Below are 17305 nucleotides of genomic sequence, written 5' to 3'. Positions count from 1 at the left end.
CCACTGTTTAGGCACATCAAGAGCTCTCCAAAGGCAACATGACCCCAGCAGACCATTTCATCAAAGTCTGTATACCAAAACGTCACTACTTCCCTTCCGAGCCCTGACGTGTGCCCATACAGTAGTTTTCTCCCACATATGGGGTATCAGGGTACTCAGGACAAATTGGACAACAACTTTTGGGGTCCAATTTCTCCTGTTACCCTTGGGAAAATAAAAAAAAATTGGGGACTAAAAGATCATGTTTGTGGAAAAAATATGATTTTTTTTATTTTCATGACTGGGCGTTATAAGCTTCTATGAAGCTCTTGGGGGTTCAAAGTTCTCACCACACATCTAGAAAAGTTCCTTGCGGGGTCTAGTTTCCAAAATGGTGTCATTTGTGGGGGGTTTCCACTGTTTTGGTACATCAGGGGCTTTCCAAACGCGACATGGTGTCCGATCTCAATTCCAGCCAAAAAAGTCAAATGGCGCTGCTTCCCTTCCGAGCTCTGCCATGCGCCCAAATAGTCGTTTACACCCACATATGGCTTTGATGGTGCTCCAGTGGATCATCAGAGGTTGAGATTGTTTTTATATCTCAACCCTGACTTGTACTTAACAACTTTGTCCCTGACTTGTTTGGAGATCTCCTTGGTCTTCATGGTGGTTGGTTAGTGGTGCCCCTTGCTTAATAGTGTTGCAGCCTCTGTGATCTTTCAGAAAAGGTGTGTATATACTGACAGACATGTGACACTTAGATTGCACACAGGTGGACTCTCTTTCACTAAGCATGTGACTTATGAAGGTAATTGTTTGTACCATAAATTTTAAGGTGCTTGTTGCAAAAGAGGCGAATACATATACATATGTCAATTTTCAGTTATCGGATCCCATAGATTTAATTTATGCCTATATTTTTCTCACTTCATCAACTTATACTGTTCAGTGCTAATACATACACAAGTAGGATCACAAAAATATATATGGTAAATACAGTTTGTAATGTAACAAAATAGGCAAAAAGTCGGGAGGGGGGGTTGAATACTTGAGCAAGCCACTGTATGTTCCGGTTCATCCAAATTACTCTAGCCCCATGACATTTCCTTTCTTACTTGCTCACAAAAGTTAAATAGCTCAGTAGCTAAAATCGCGCTTATGGCCTGATATCACGGGCTCGTCTTTCTAAAACAATGCCTACTGTAAGCCAATGCCATCAATAACCCATCTGGGGGTATGATAACCTCTGACAGTTCGGCATGGTCTGTATAAATGGCCATTGTCATAACACTCACCTTATCTACATGGCACTTTATTAAAAGATCGGTCAAGGCACTGATATTCTTGGTTAAGAAGACCATTGTTCTGGTTTTGGGCCAAAATATTCCAACAATAAAGGATGGAAACAATGTTTTGCGAGAAAAGTCTGTCTGCTCACACAGTCTAGAATAGAGGAAAGGTGGGAACAGAATTAGAGAGGTCTAGTTGCTACTTAAAAAAAAAATATGCAGTTTATCTCGAAATGAAAAAAATGAAATGTACTGATATATATGTATACACACATACGTACACATATACACATTAATAATATGTATATACACTCACACATATATATTTTGCATCGCCATATTCATATTCAACTTAGTTGATAAAAAATATGTTTTTTATTTACAGATTGAAGGACAATTTAAACCTTTTTAAGCTGTTATAGACTTGAACTAGCAATCACAGGTTCCTAAAGAATGAGGTGGGGGAGCACCATGGGAGTGACAGAGGAGAGGCCCTGACCCCGATAAAAATCTTCTAAATGCACTAGTTGCTATTGACCTCCAAATCTAGGGTGCTCAACTGCAGAGATTGGCGCTAGCTCTGATCACTTAAGATACAGGTATTTGTAACATGGCCAGCATCCAACATGTACAGAGCTGGTTAATCAGCTGTGCCGCCTTCACACATCAGCAAAAAACATGTGATGTACATATACACATGTCAACAAGGGGTTCATGAATATTTCACTATTATCAGTGAGGACTGAACTTCGAAAACATTGAAGGGAACCTGTAAGGCGATTAGTGCTGTTCAACTAATGGGCAGCATGAATTGTAGCAACGAATATTATTCTATGAAGCGCTCCAGCACTTCCGGAAAGTATACTTTGGCGATCCAGCCAGTAATCATAGCTGGAAACAAGACTAGTCCAGCATTGCCGCCAATGGCTTCTCCCAGAGCCGCTCTAAGTGACTGACGGGTCTCTCCCTATGTAGATGCAAGGGAAAAACCTGTCAATAACGGGCAGTCACAATGGGAATAGTCAGCCAGGGGCAGTGCAGGACTAGTCTGGTCTCTGGCTATGGTCCCAGGATGGAGCGTTTCAGAAAATATATGGGCGGGCAGCATGAATCACCTGATTGGCTCACTTTAAAGGGTCAGCAAAGATTAACTGCTCAAACCTAGTACAGTCGCTTGGTGCACCTTCCCACCGACTTGTTTTAACTCTGTCTCCATTTCCCCTCAATTTTGATTGACAGCTCTGGCTTTATAGAGTTGTGAGGAGACACATGGAAAACAAGTAGGTGGGAAGGGGCACTGAACTATTTGGCACCACGTACCTTTACTTGGTTTTAACAGTCATTTTGTACTTACAGCCATCCTCTTAAATGGGAAGTCTTTGTGATGGAAATGCAGAAAATGTAAAAAAAAATGTACATTTTCACACTAAATAAAAGTATTCCAGTGTATTAGTCATTCATGGGTATTCCAAGAAAGAAAACTAATTGCTAACGCTTTGTTGGCTTCATAAGCATGATAAAGTTATGACCTTATGTACAAATCAGGATTCTAAACTCACTTTTTACTAAGCGCTTTTACTTCTTCTTGCATCACACTTGACAGAAATTTCAGCATTGTTGCCACAATTTTCCTCCTTTTATGACTGTCAATTTCCATATCAGATGTTTCATGGCATAAGCAGAATCTGTCCTCTAGAAAACACCTAGAAAAAGGAAAGGAAGGGAAACCGCAATGAAACCAACAACTGTTCTGCAGTGTCTGGTTGTTCATGCTTGTTGCACAGTACAACATTTTCTCATCTCTCCAAAAAGGAATGTATTGGAGACAAAGTCATTTATGACGGGATGGGATGACCACTAATGTACCTGGCTAATGTAACAAAGAGGTCTCCTTTCTGTATATATGGACATAATTGGTTTCTATCTATTAGTTTTAATTACAAAAAGTGCAGACTGCAGAGCTACTATTGCATACAAAATATAGGAAATTTGATGAACGCTATTTTAAGTCAATGAGGTTGCAAGCATTCATCTACATTCAGCGTCATGGCTTCAGTTGGAGAAGGAAGCCATGATGAGCAAGCGTGCTCGCCACTCAATCTTGCATCGGGCTGCTCGGGTACGTATCGAGAATCGCGGGTGCTCGATCCCATGCCCTGCCTGCCCCAGGCCCCTTGATAAAGGTGTCCGAAACGCGCGTCGGGGAGGACACGCAGGCCCAGGAATCACGGCACCCGGTACCACTGACACCAATAGGTAATTACTATTCATTATGGAGTTTTTGATCTATTAGGTGGTGCTAGGTGTGTGACACTTATTGCAGGCTCATGTTACGATCTATTGGTACTGCGCAGCAGGGCATATTATGGTAATAGAAACCTGACTACAGGGAGCTGTTAGGTGATAGATTAGTAAATATTATTCTGTTACTCTGCTTTGTTACACTTGTGCACACTAGGCGGTGTTAGGCACGTGATTCCTTTGATGGATCTATACTGAGATTTAAAATCATTGTACTATAGTGTGTGATACACCCAATTATAACACCACTTTAGCCCTAGTATCCTGTTGATGGTGTCTGTTTTCCTGGTACTTAGCGTCCTTGAGTGTTATGAGCAGTGACTACCTTGTATGTACCCATCTGTTCCAATATTTGGTGATATGATTTTAATGTTGTTCCAATTAAAATTGTATTTTTTATATATAATATGATTGCCTTCTGATCATCAATTTTTGTGTAGTTCTGCCCCGGGAATTGCCTGCAATGTCTACAGCATTACGTGTATGGCTGTCAATCCCTACATGCTTATTGGCTGTCTAACATGAAGCATGCGGGGTGGGGACTCAAGCATGGTGGTCGAGCACCCGTGATTCTTGATGCATACCCGAGCACCCCGATGCATGATCGAGTGGTGAGCATACTCACTCATCGCTAAAGACTACCATCTTATATGCAACCAACTTATAAGTAATAACTTGAAAATGTCCATCAAATGATTTATTTCTTAGGTCTGATCCAGACGTCCATTTTTCACATCTATGCCATCCATCTTTCATCCAGTTTTTTACTTTTTTAATGAGTAGAATTACCGTGGAAAACTGTATGCCACACTGATAATAAACATGGACTCATGGACCAAAAAAGAATTAATTGGATCCAGCACACTGATGAAAAACAGTCTGTTTTCTTCTTGCATGCAGCCCCCCACCCCCCAAAAAAAGACCTTACTGAGATGCTTTATATACTAAATGATTTTTTAATACCTCTACGAAGTATTTAAATGCTGCATACCTTGTAAGAGTTTCAATGAAGGACCACGTTCCCTTCTTGCAAACTGGGCACTGGAGAACAGTAAGGTAGTACTGCACCATCTGAGTGGATTCCCATGGAGGACAGTGATGCAAAAGATTGGACAATATATCTGAAAACTGACCAAAGATTTGGATATCTACATTTCCCTAAACGAAGATAGGATAAAACAATATTAAATAATATGAAATACTAACAGCAACAACTATCTAGATGGGATATTTGTTGTGGGAAGTATTAATATTCTGATTATTTTTTTCTCCAAATTGTCCCGTTTCCCTACAAAATTAAGGAAAGCTAGATAACAACCACCAGTGGACGCCATTACAAAGTTACGGAATATTGCTTTGCTTTTTACAGACCTTGGCATATAAATTGACATTTGTATCAAGATTAAGCATGGCATAAAACCACTATAAAAGAAATGTAACCAAGCTGTATTGGTTGATTTGTAGGATAATCATAAATCTATTTAACCAGTAATATTGATATTCTTTACAATATGCCACTTTATAGGGGCCTTCAGTTTTGTCATTTTCATACCATTTTGGGTATCTCCGCTAAATGGGGTGAGACGGGGCGTGACGACACCCATTCATCTACTTTATAACAAGCTACTGTGTACCTCATACCACAAACCATACGCCAGCTTGACAGCAATAAGATTGTAGAGAGTCAGATGCTCCCGATTCATGGTGGATGAGTTACGTGCACCTCGCCACAAATCCTATTCCAGTCACTGTTGAGTAAGATTTGTGGCGCAATGAACTCTCATCATGAATTTGACGAGTGCAGTTTGCCACCCCCTTGTCCTAGTCCAGGTCCATCCACATTGTCAGCGTTGGGCGAAAACGGTATGAGAACACCAAAAGTAGTATAATTTTAGCAAGGTCTCCAGATGTTTTCTACAGCCCCCTGACAAGCGGGGTCTTCATGGTAACAGAGAACAAAAGCTGTGTTTTCTGATCTTGCTATCATATCCACTTATAACTGTCCTATGCTTATGGCTATCCACCAGATGTATGTTAGCACAAAAGGAACAAATAGAAGGAAATATAAATCAGCAAAATTAAACTACACAGACTGTATTTGTTGTCTGTTAACATGGAGACAAATAGGAGATGTAGAAACATACTAACTGTAAAGTCTGAACTCATACTACACCAAAAAAGAAAACGGATGGCACTCACCGGTTAAAATCTTCTTTATTCCAATACTTTAAAACATCGGCATAGGGAGGATGGGAGCGGGAGTGGAAATGACGACAGCCGTTTCACGCTGCAGTAGCGCTTCTACTGAAGTCCAGTAGACCAGTAGAAGCGCTACTGCAGCGCGAAACGGCTGTTTGTCATTTCCACTCCCGCTCCCATCGCCGATGTTTTAAAGTATTGGAATAAATAAGATTTAAACCGGTGAGTGCCATCCGTTTTCTTTTTTGGTGTAGCCGCTGTGACTAAATGCTTTGGAGTGGCACCCCGGTTTATGGAGCACTTCTCATAGTACGCATATTTGCAGTACCAGCTTACACAGCTATTTGTGCAATGAATGAGCTTCCCGGCTGTGCGGATTAACACTTTGTTGGATACACTTTGGTCTGAACTCATACCTATTGCAAATTTGATTCATTTTAGATATCTTGGAAAAAAAAATGCTTTGTAATGTCAGCTGACATCAAGCCCAGTGGTTATAAGACACCCCCCATTAGTAACCCTGTAATGAAAATTAAATAAAGACACACACACACAAAAAAAAGTTATTTAATTGAAATAAACACACAGAAACAACTCCTTTATTTGAAATAAATACTCCCCACACTCTTTTTACCCATTTATTACCATAGGAATAAAAAAATCACAGTATTCCTCATCTGTCGGCCAATAATCCATATGCCCACGATGTGCTCTAATTCTCGTACATCTGGATACATTGCTGAGATGGTGGCATGATGTGACTGCTCAGCAGTGCATCCGGTGATGTCATTAAGGGGACCGCGGTCACAGGAAGAGCTTGTCACACTCTGCTCAGTGTGTTCCGGCTAGCGTGGAGAACAGTCAGATCATTGTGGGACATGGCTGTTAATGGATTATCGGCGGAAAGGTGAGTAAAACATTGCTTTTATTTTTTTACCTTAATAAATTGGTACATGAGGGTGAGGGAGTTGTTATTTCAATTAAATGATTTTACTCTGCTTTTATTACATTTGACTATGGGGTTAGTAATGGGGATGTGTTATAGGTGCCTCTCCATGACTAACCCGTGGGCTTGATGTCAGCTTACATTGCAAAGCTGATATCAACTCCACAACTATTACCCCACTTGTCACCACACCAGGGCAAGAGGGAAGAGTCAGGCAAAGCATCACACTTGGCGCATCTAATAGATTAGCCTTTTCTGGGGTGGCTGCAAGCTGCTATTATTAGGCTGAGGAGGGCCAATATCCAGGGCCCCTTCCTAGTCTGAGAATAACAGCCCCAGCTGTCAGTTTTAGCTTGGCTGGTTGCCAAAAATGGGTAGGGACCCTATGCAATTTTTTAAAATTATTTATTTAATTAAAAAAAAAAGATGTGGGGACCCCTCCATTTTTGATAACCAGCCAAGATAACCTCGCAGCTGTTAGCTTTACCTGCACTGGTTGTCAAGAATGACCCCAAGTAATTTTTCTTTTTTCTTTCTTATTGCATAGCCACCAGCTGGTGAATACTCATCATCGTACACCTGCTATCGCTGCTATCAGCAACACCAGGTGTATGATGATAAGAGTAGTACTCACATCAGTCAACTCCTGTTTCTGGTGGTAAACTTTTTACCGCCGATCACAGCTGCCTCACATCTGTGTAACAGCGTGGGAACCGCAGCGCTCTGGCCAGCGGTAACCAGCTTACCACCAATCACAGCCAGTGTTTTTCACACTGTCACACAGATGACAGCGTGGGAAACGCTGGATGTTTAGCCCCCCATTCATTTGAATGGGGTCCAGGTTCGAGTTCATGTACCGTTCTGGTACCTGAACTGAACTTGTTTTTAATGTTCGGCTGAACATGACGGACCTGTAAATCCACAGCTCCACCCATCCCTAGTGGTGACATCATGATATCAGCGGGCATGACTGCTCCAGCCAATTATTGGACTAGAGTTGCCAACTGTCCAGAAATCCCTGAACAGTCTATAAAAACAAAGCACTTTTTCCTGACCGTAAAAAAAAAATTTGTGTTCCCATGACTTGGTGGGAAATGCTGTCAATTTATGAGTATTAAAATTATAAGTTGAATATAGCTGTAATTTAAAATTTTAAAAATGTATTATGGTTTTACCAATGTGTTTGTAAAAAAAATTGGGCTATTAGTGAATTTTGGACACGTTGTCTAGGAAAAAGAAAACTTAAGTTGGCAGCCCTGCACTTGGCACAACGGCTTTGACAACGTAGGCACCAAATTAGTTCTTTGGCCTATTTTATTATTTTTTAACACAGTCAAGCTGATCGAGTGAAAAACTATAGTTGCAGATGCCCTGCAGTACTGCAGTCATACCCACCCTTCCAAGCACTTACTGTTTCTACCTGGATGGATTTTGCAGTAAATGAGCGTTTCTGAGCATTTACTAAGCGCTTATATGTAAGAAAAGTTATTCCAATGGGTACCAGTTTCCACTCTAAATTTACATTTCCACCGATTTAATGATGTATCCAACATTTATAAAGCATTTTACCTGTATGAAGTGCTTGAGGAGCAACTCAAAAAAATGCGGCAGTAAGACCAAAGGAGTAAGGCGTCCAATCTCCCAAAATGCTTCTGTAAAAAATTGCCCTTCAATAAGCTCCTCGATTCTGTTCAGACTCGTTCTGCCAACTTCACCTTTCAACTACAAATGTCAAAAATGTTGGTAAATAGCATTGAGACAAACTAAAACCAGGGATTACCAATACTACATTGAAAGGGGAGGCCAATTTAGTTGAATAAATTTGTTTGGGGAGCACAATACAGAATACCATTCATTTTCCTCTCTTCTATGCAAAACCGCTACTTGCAAGTTCAGCCTCCATTACAGACTGCGCAAGCTCTATCCTGAAATAGCTGCAGACGCAGAGGTATGTGATCCACCATGTCCATCTATCTCCTCCAACTAAAAAGACACTGCATGTGGTAAAGGTGTTTTCCAATAGGAGAAGATGGGTCAGGTCTGGTCCTGTGCTCCTCCATCGGCAACTTAGTGCAGTTTTCTAAATGGTGAAAATTATCTTATTTCAGAGGCCAAAATGTGGTTCTAGATGTTCAGAACTTCTGCTGAGCTGTGACGCTGAAACTACAGCTTCTTCCCCTTATCTGTGTCAATGATACGTATAAAAAGGGCTGGCTGTCCTTAGTCTCCAGCCAAGACAAAGTAGGGGGCTGATTGACAACTAGACCCTTCATACACTAATATAGAAGTTAATCCAACCTGTCAACATCAGCAGAATCAGCTAAAAGTCTAATTTATATGGGGGGGCCTCCTGAACCTATCCTGATAGATGAAGTCAAGACAGAGAAGTATCCAGTCTGCTGAATTTAAGTGGTTTATTCTTTTATTCCCCTGGATATCAGCCACCACTAGGAATCTAGCAGTGGCTTTCTCGTAGCGAACGAGCCAAATGATCATTCTGCTGACAACTATCTAAAGTGTTAGCACATCACGGGAAAACATAGGACCACACGATGACTACAGAAATAAGATGATCCATGCGCTTTAGAAGGGTTTTCCGCTTTCAAATGTAAAAAAATAACAAATGAGTTAATGCTCACCATCCTCAGCTCTCTACCACTACTCCAGTCTCTGAGTTTTGACTGCAGCAGTTCACATCACTTATGCAGCCAATCTCTAATCTCAGAGGCTTGTGCGTCGTGTGTGGCTGCAGCGATGATGCACGACGGTAGCGTGACGTCACTGGTGCATCCCCCCGCCAACAACCCAAAAAAAGGGATACAGTGCTAACCACTAAACCCCAATGCAGTATAATGAACAGTGTATTTTTAACAAGGGAAATTATTTAAATGGACTTGTCAGCACAGAAGGACTGTTCATACCAAGTACTGGCACTTGGTGCTCCATGGCATGGCCAAACAATTAACTACTCCTTCCCGCCTGCTTGTATTCCCTCTGGATATGGCCAATGAAGTGCATAGGTAGATGGAAAATACACAGGTAGGATGGTGCATGTTAGATGTTTGGCCAAGCCATGATGCACAGAGAGTCTATACTTTGTTTGAACAGTTATGTTCTGACAGACTACCTTTAGGGTATGTGCACACGTTGCAGATTAGCCTGCGGAAATTTCTGCACAGAATCCGCACCTCTTGGCAGAAAACGCAGGTACATTTTTTATGCGGATTTTCATGTGTTTTTTTATGCGAATTTGTATGCGTTTTTGTAAGCTAAATAAAGATATGTTATTTAACTGTTTCTGTCCAACCTCCTCTTTTACATTTGTCCAACCCACGCTCCATTACACACACAGATAGATAGAAAGATAGATGGGATAGATAGATAGATCTATAGATAATATCCATCAATCTATGTAGAGATCTATCTATCTAGCTGTCTATCTCATTCATTCTATCCCATATCTATCTATCTATCTATAGATAGATAGATATGGGATAGATAGAAAATTCTCACGCTGTAGTGCCACAAAGTGACAGGTGAACTCTGGTGACCTGTCGGCGGTGGAGTGATACAATGACTGAGATAATCCTCTGCATTGTATCACTGGAGCCCCTGGATAGTGGTCGCATCAGCTGATGTGACAGCTCTCCACGGGAGATCGTCATGGGACAATCGTATTATTTGGATTGCGTTAGACAGGGAGTATAGTGTTTGTTTATTATTTTAACTTTTTTTCAGGTGATCGATGGCTTTGGGGATTAGCAGTATATGGTAAGTATCAACTATATGTGTTTTTTTTTTTTTACATTTAACACATTAGCCGGATGATGGGACTACTACTGTCCCATCATTGGCTAATGTGTCAATCAATCACTGTCACTGTAGCAGGCATAGGCCCGATGGGACTTGTAGTCCTACACATACACACACACACGCACGCACAGCCCCACGCACAGCCCTGACAGACCCCCGCACAGCCCCGGCAGACCCCCCCCGCTCAGTCCCGGCAGACCCCCGCACACACCATACATGGACACAGTCACCGCCCACACATCATACACGCAGTCACCGCCCACACACTATACACGCACAGTCACCGCCCACACACTATACACGCACACAGTCACCACCCACACTCCGTCCACACTCTTCCCTCTTCCCAATCTTCAGCGTTTCATCCGCAGCAAATATTTTTTAGACGTGCGGTTTTGCTGCGGAAGTGCCCGACTCAATGCAAGTCAATGGGTGCAGAGACGCTGCAGATCCGTACAAAGAATTGACATGCTGCGGAAAATAAAACGCTGCGAATCCGCTCATTTTTTCCGCAGCGTGTACACAGCGTTTTTGGATTTTCCATTGATTTACATCGTGTGCACAACGCACTGTGGAAATGATGCAATTCGACGAGTCCAAAAATGCAGCGGAAACGCATCAAAAACCGCAACATGTGCACATACCCTTAAATTAGTTGGAACTATTTTATTTTTCAACAATGGGCTTAAGAACTAACAGGCAAGTAGTACTACTCTGTTCTACCCAGAGCTGGCTCAGAGCCGTCACAAACAGCTCCTGCAGGCGATTCTGCAGCTTAACGTAATCAGATGAGCTCTTCCTCTTCCTGGCTGCTCTGTCGACATCATACCGATTGACAGCTGGCTTTCTGCAGTTAAGCAGCAGGGAGTAAGCTGTCAATCAGCATGATTTCTGCAGTCATGACGTGTCAACAGAGCAGAGCGGAAGAGAAGCAGCTGCTCTGTCAATGTGATAAGAGTGGAAGCCACAAAATAGACGGCAGCAGCGGTCTGTAACAACTCTGAGCCAGCAAAGGACAGCGGCGGGCAGGCAGAACAGGCAGGTAGTTAGCAACTGTCTGTTCGCTTGTAGGCACATAGTAAAAAAAATAAATAAATTAGTCCCGACCCCTTTGTTTTCTGGTCCTCTGAATATCCACAGTATATTGATACTTTGTGTTGATTTATAAAATAATATATAAATAAGAGGCTGTAGAAAGAAACCCTTGTTTTCAAAAGTGTGAAATGGCGCCGGAAATGTTTTATAGAACATGCTACCGAGTCCAAATTAGAATAATTCAGGAACATCTTTCCGGAGAGAACTACAGTCCTTGTTAATTGTCCATATCAAAATAGAATACAAATTTCTGTAAAGAGAAAAAAGTCTTCAGAGAGCGACCATATGATAGTAAAACGCCTGCACTTTAATACAAAGGTTAGTTAAAACCAGACCTCTTGGCCAGGCTTAGCTTATCTCTGCATACACGTCTTGCCAGCACTGCGGCGCTCACACCACTCTTACCGTCAGTGCTATCTTCCTTCTTAATTCTTTATAATGAAGTCAATGATCAATGCTGGTTTATATGCAGACTACATACCTGGGCACAGCCTCAGACTGAAAGCAATCAAGGTTTTAAGGCAAATTATTACCTTCAGAAAATTCTAAAGGAAACTGTAAATCACGTCCAGTAAGAGACATCTAGTTATCAGTCAATTACTATTAAATGCGGCTCTGAATACACTTCAGTGCTTAAAAATTTGGGTCTGCAGAATTAACTTCAAACTTGTTAAACATTCTGCACCACACTCATAAGCAAATTTCCAAAACATGACGGTATGTCCGACTCAACAGTGAGTACTGTAATAGGGAAAGACAGCTCCGCGTAATATATACCCTGGCAACACCAGAGGACAGTGGTCCCTACATACCAAAAACAGTCAAATGTTTTTATACTAGGTTTTTATTATTTTCATTTTTTCTCATCAAAGGGCATTAAAAAAGAAATAAAAGAATAAAAATAATATACAATATTTCAAATTCTTGACATTGTGCCTTTTCTGAATGTCGTCTATGATATCCAATAAAGATACATCTGTTATCCACCAAATAATGAGCATAAATCTACAAAAATATTGTATGGAACCACAACATACATAGACACCCTTTAAGAAATGGAAGTGCATGCATTATTCATACAGCCCAATTGTGGCCATTACATCCAGAAGTATTACACTCAATGTAGAAAAGTAATATAGGCCATAATAATAGCTATTCAAACATCTGAAATGTGTATGTATAGTTTATACTTTTAAAGGCTAAGAAAATCTCACAAAATTGAGGTACAACACTAATCATAGAAATAAATATTTTCCAAAACGGATGACTTTCAGTAATCCCACTGAAGATTTCTACATTTCTACAACACGCCTTTTGTCAATCTATCTGGCTAAAACTTATAATAATAAATATACATATACAGTACAGACCAAAAGTTTGGACACACCTTCTCATTCAAAGAGTTTTCTTTATTTTCACAACTATGAAAACTGTAGATTCAATCTGAAGGCATCACAACTATGAATTTACACATGTGGAATTAAATAATTAACAAAATAAGTGTGAAACAACTGAAAATATGTCTTATATTCTAGGTTCTTCAAAGCAGCCACCTTTTGCTTGATTACTGCTTTGCACACTTTTGGCATTCTCTTGATGAGCTTCAAGAGGTAGTCACCGGAAATGGCCTTCCAACAGTCTTGACGGAGTTCCTAGAGATGCTTAGCACTTGTTGGCCCTTTTGCCTTCACTCTGCGGTCCAGCTCACCCCAAACCACCTCGATTGGGTTCAGGTCTGGTGACTGTGGAGGCCAGGTCATCTGGCATAGCACCCCATCACTCTCTTTGTTGGTCAAATAGCCCTTACACAGCCTGGAGGTGTGTTTGGGGTCATTGTCCTGTTGAAAAATAAATGATGGTCCAACTAAACGCAAACCGGATGGAATAGCATGCCGCTGCAAGATGCTGTGGTAGCCTTGCTGGTTCAGTATGCCTTCAATTTTGAATAAATTACCAACAGTATCACCAGCAAAGCACCCCCACACCATCACACCTCCTCCTTCATGCTTCACGGTGGGAACCAGGCATGTAGAGTCCATCCGTTCACCTTTTCTGCATCGCACAAAGACACGGTGTTTGGAACCAAAGATCTCAAATTTGGACTCATCAGACCAAAGCACAGATTTTCACTGGTCTAATGTCCATTCCTTGTGTTCTTTAGCCCAAAAAAGTCTGTCTCTTCTGCTTGTTGCCTGTCCTTAGCAGTGGTTTCCTAGCAGCTATTTTACCATGAAGGCCAGCTGCACAAAGTCTACTCTTAACATTTGTTGTAGAGAACTCTGCTAGAACTCTGTGTAGCATTGACCTGGTTTCTAATCTGAGTTGCTGTTAACCTGTGATTTCTGAGGCTGGTGACTCGGATGAACTTATCCTCTGCAGCAGAGGTGAATCTTGGTCTTCCTTTCCTGGGGTGGTTCTCATGTGAGCCAGTTTCTTTGTAGCGCTTGATGGTTTTTGCCACTGCACTTTGGGACACTTTCAAAGTTTTCCCAATTTTTCGGACTGACTGACCTTCATTTCTTAAAGTAATGATGGCCACTCGATTTTCTTTACTTAGTTGCTTTTTTCTTGCCATAATACAAATTCTAACAGTCTATTCAGTAGGACTATCAGCTGTGTATCCAACAGACTTCTGTACAATACAACTGATGATCCCAACCCCATTTACACTGGGGAAAAAAAGTATTTAGTCAGTCAGCAATAGTGCAAGTTCCACCACTTAAAAAGATGAGAGGCGTCTGTAATTTACATCATAGGTAGACCTCAACTATGGGAGACAAACTGAGAAAAAAAAATCCAGAAAATCACATTGTCTGTTTTTTTTCATTTTATTTGCATATTATGGTGGAAAATAAGTATTTGGTCAGAAACAAGCAATCAAGATTTCTGGCTCTCACAGACCTGTAACTTCTTCTTCAAGAGTCTCCTCTTTCCTCCACTCATTACCTGTAGTAATGGCACCTGTTTAAACTTGTTATCAGTATAAAAAGACACCTGTGCACACCCTCAAACAGTCTGACTCCAAACTCCACTATGGTGAAGACCAAAGAGCTGTCAAAGGACACCAGAAACAAAATTGTAGCCCTGCACCAGGCTGGGAAGACTGAATCTGCAATAGCCAACCAGCTTGGAGTGAAGAAATCAACTGTGGGAGCAATAATTAGAAAATGGAAGACATACAAGACCACTGATAATCTCCCTCGATCTGGTGCTCCACGCAAAATCCCACCCCGTGGGGTCAGAATGATCACAAGAACGGTGAGCAAAAATCCCAGAACCACGCGGGGGGACCTAGTGAATGAACTGCAGAGAGCTGGGACCAATGTAACAAGGCCTACCATAAGTAACACACTACGCCACCATGGACTCAGATCCTGCAGTGCCAGACGTGTCCCACTGCTTAAGCCTGTACATGTCCGGGCCCGTCTGAAGTTTGCTAGAGAGCATTTGGATGATCCAGAGGAGTTTTGGGAGAATGTCCTATGGTCTGATGAAACCAAACTGGAACTGTTTGGTAGAAACACAACTTGTCGTGTTTGGAGGAAAAAGAATACTGAGTTGCATCCATCAAACACCATACCTACTGTAAAGCATGGTGGTGGAAACATCATGCTTTGGGGCTGTTTCTCTGCAAAGGGGCCAGGACAACTGATCCGGGTACATGAAAGAATGAATGGGGCCATGTATCGTGAGATTTTGAGTGCAAACCTCCTTCCATCAGCAAGGGCATTGAAGATGAAACGTGGCTGGGTCTTTCAACATGACAATGATCCAAAGCACACCGCCAGGGCAACGAAGGAGTGGCTTCGTAAGAAGCATTTCAAGGTCCTGGAGTGGCCTAGCCAGTCTCCAGATCTCAACCCTATAGAAAACCTTTGGAGGGAGTTGAAAGTCCGTGTTGCCAAGCGAAAAGCCAAAAACATCACTGCTCTAGAGGAAATCTGCATGGAGGAATGGGCCAACATACCAACAACAGTGTGTGGCAACCTTGTGAAGACTTACAGAAAACGATTGACCTCTGTCATTGCCAACAAAGGATATATCACAAAGTATTGAGATGAAATTTTGTTTCTGACCAAATACTTATTTTCCACCATAATATGCAAATAAAATGAAAAAAAAACAGACAATGTGATTTTCTGGATTTTTTTTTCTCAGTTTGTCTCCCATAGTTGAGGTCTACCTATGATGTAAATTACAGACGCCTCTCATCTTTTTAAGTGGTGGAACTTGCACTATTGCTGACTGACTAAATACTTTTTTTCCCCACTGTATATGGCAAGAAATCCCACTTATTAAACCTGACAGGGCACACCTGTGAAGTGAAAAACATTTCCGGTGGCTACCTCTTGAAGCTCATCAAGAGAATGCCAAGAGTGTGCAAAGCAGTAATCAAAGCAAAAGGTGGCTACTTTGAAGAACCTAGAATATAAGACATATTTTCAGTTGTTTCACACTTTTTTTGTTAATTATATAATTCCACATGTGCTAATTCATAGTTTTGATGCCTTCAGAGTGAATCTACAATTTTCATAGTCATGAAAAGAAAGAAAACTCTTTGAATGAGAAGGTGTGTCCAAACTTTTGGTCTGTACTGTATATATATATATATATATATATATATACACTCACTGGCCACTTTATTAGGTACACCATGCTAGTAAGGGGTTGGACCCCCTTTTGCCTTCAGAACTGCCTCAATTCTTCATGGCAGAGATTCAACAAGGTGCTGGAAGCATTCCTCAGAGATTTTGGACCATATTGACATGATGGCATCACACAGTTGGCGCAGATTTGTCGGCTGCACATCCCTGATGCGAATCTCCCGTTCCACCACATCCCAAAGATGCTCTATTGGATTGAGATCTGGTGACTGAGGAGGCCATTTGAGTACAGTAAACTCATTGTCATGTTCAAGAAACCAATCTGAGATGATTCGAGCTTTATGACATGGCGCATTATCCTGCTGAAAGTAGCCATCAGATGTTGGGTACATTGTGGTCATAAAGGGATGGACATGGTCAGCAACAATACTCAGGTAGGCTGTGGCGTTGCAACGATGCTCAATTGGTACCAAGGGGCCCAAAGAGTGCCCAGAAAAAATTCCCCACACCATGACACCACCACCACCAGCCTGAACCGTTGATACAAGGCAGGATGGATCCATGCTTTCATGTTGTTTACGCCAAATTCTGACCCTACCATCCGAATGTCGCAGCAGAAATCGAGACTCATCAGACCAGGCAACGTTTTTCCAATCTTCTACTGTCCAATTTCGATGAGCTTGTGCAAATTGTAGCCTCAGTTTCCTGTTCTTAGCTGAGAGGAGTGGTACCCAGTGTGGTCTTCTGCTGCTGTAGCCCATCTGCCTCAAAGTTCGACGCACTGTGCGTTCAGAGATGCTCTTCTGCCTACCTTGGTTGTAACGGGTGGCAATTTGAGTCACTGTTGCCTTTCTATCAGCTCGAACCAGTCTGCCCATTCTCCTCTGACCTCTGGCATCAACATGGCATTTCCGGCCACAGAACTGCCGCTCACTGGATTTTTTTTCTTTTTCGGACCATTCTCTGTAAACCCTAGAGATGGTTGTGCGTGAAAATCCCAGTAGATCAGCAGTTTCTGAAATTCTCAGACCAGCCCTTCTGGCACCAACAATCATGCCACGTTCAAAGGCACTCAAATC

The 17305-nt window shown here is 41.7% G+C and overlaps 1 protein-coding gene across 1 annotated transcript in view; it reads right to left on the bottom strand.

Annotated features, from left to right (window-relative positions):
• The window catches only part of SLF1 (SMC5-SMC6 complex localization factor 1), a 144726-nt gene that overhangs the window by 42760 nt on the left and 84661 nt on the right, over positions 1-17305 (bottom strand). The window contains exons 8-11 of the mRNA XM_073589803.1: positions 8284-8436; positions 4561-4727; positions 2828-2971; positions 1275-1422 (exon numbers count right to left, since the gene is read on the bottom strand). Of these exons, the coding sequence (XP_073445904.1) occupies positions 1275-1422; positions 2828-2971; positions 4561-4727; positions 8284-8436 (612 nt within the window). The remainder of the gene's footprint in view (positions 1-1274; positions 1423-2827; positions 2972-4560; positions 4728-8283; positions 8437-17305) is intronic.

The sequence above is a fragment of the Dendrobates tinctorius genome, unplaced genomic scaffold (genome assembly GCF_039654945.1).
Source record: "Dendrobates tinctorius isolate UK_male_01 unplaced genomic scaffold, ASM3965494v1 ptg000003l, whole genome shotgun sequence".
In the NCBI taxonomy this organism is placed as follows: Eukaryota; Metazoa; Chordata; class Amphibia; order Anura; family Dendrobatidae; genus Dendrobates; species Dendrobates tinctorius.
This window is presented reverse-complemented; position numbering and strand designations above follow the sequence as displayed.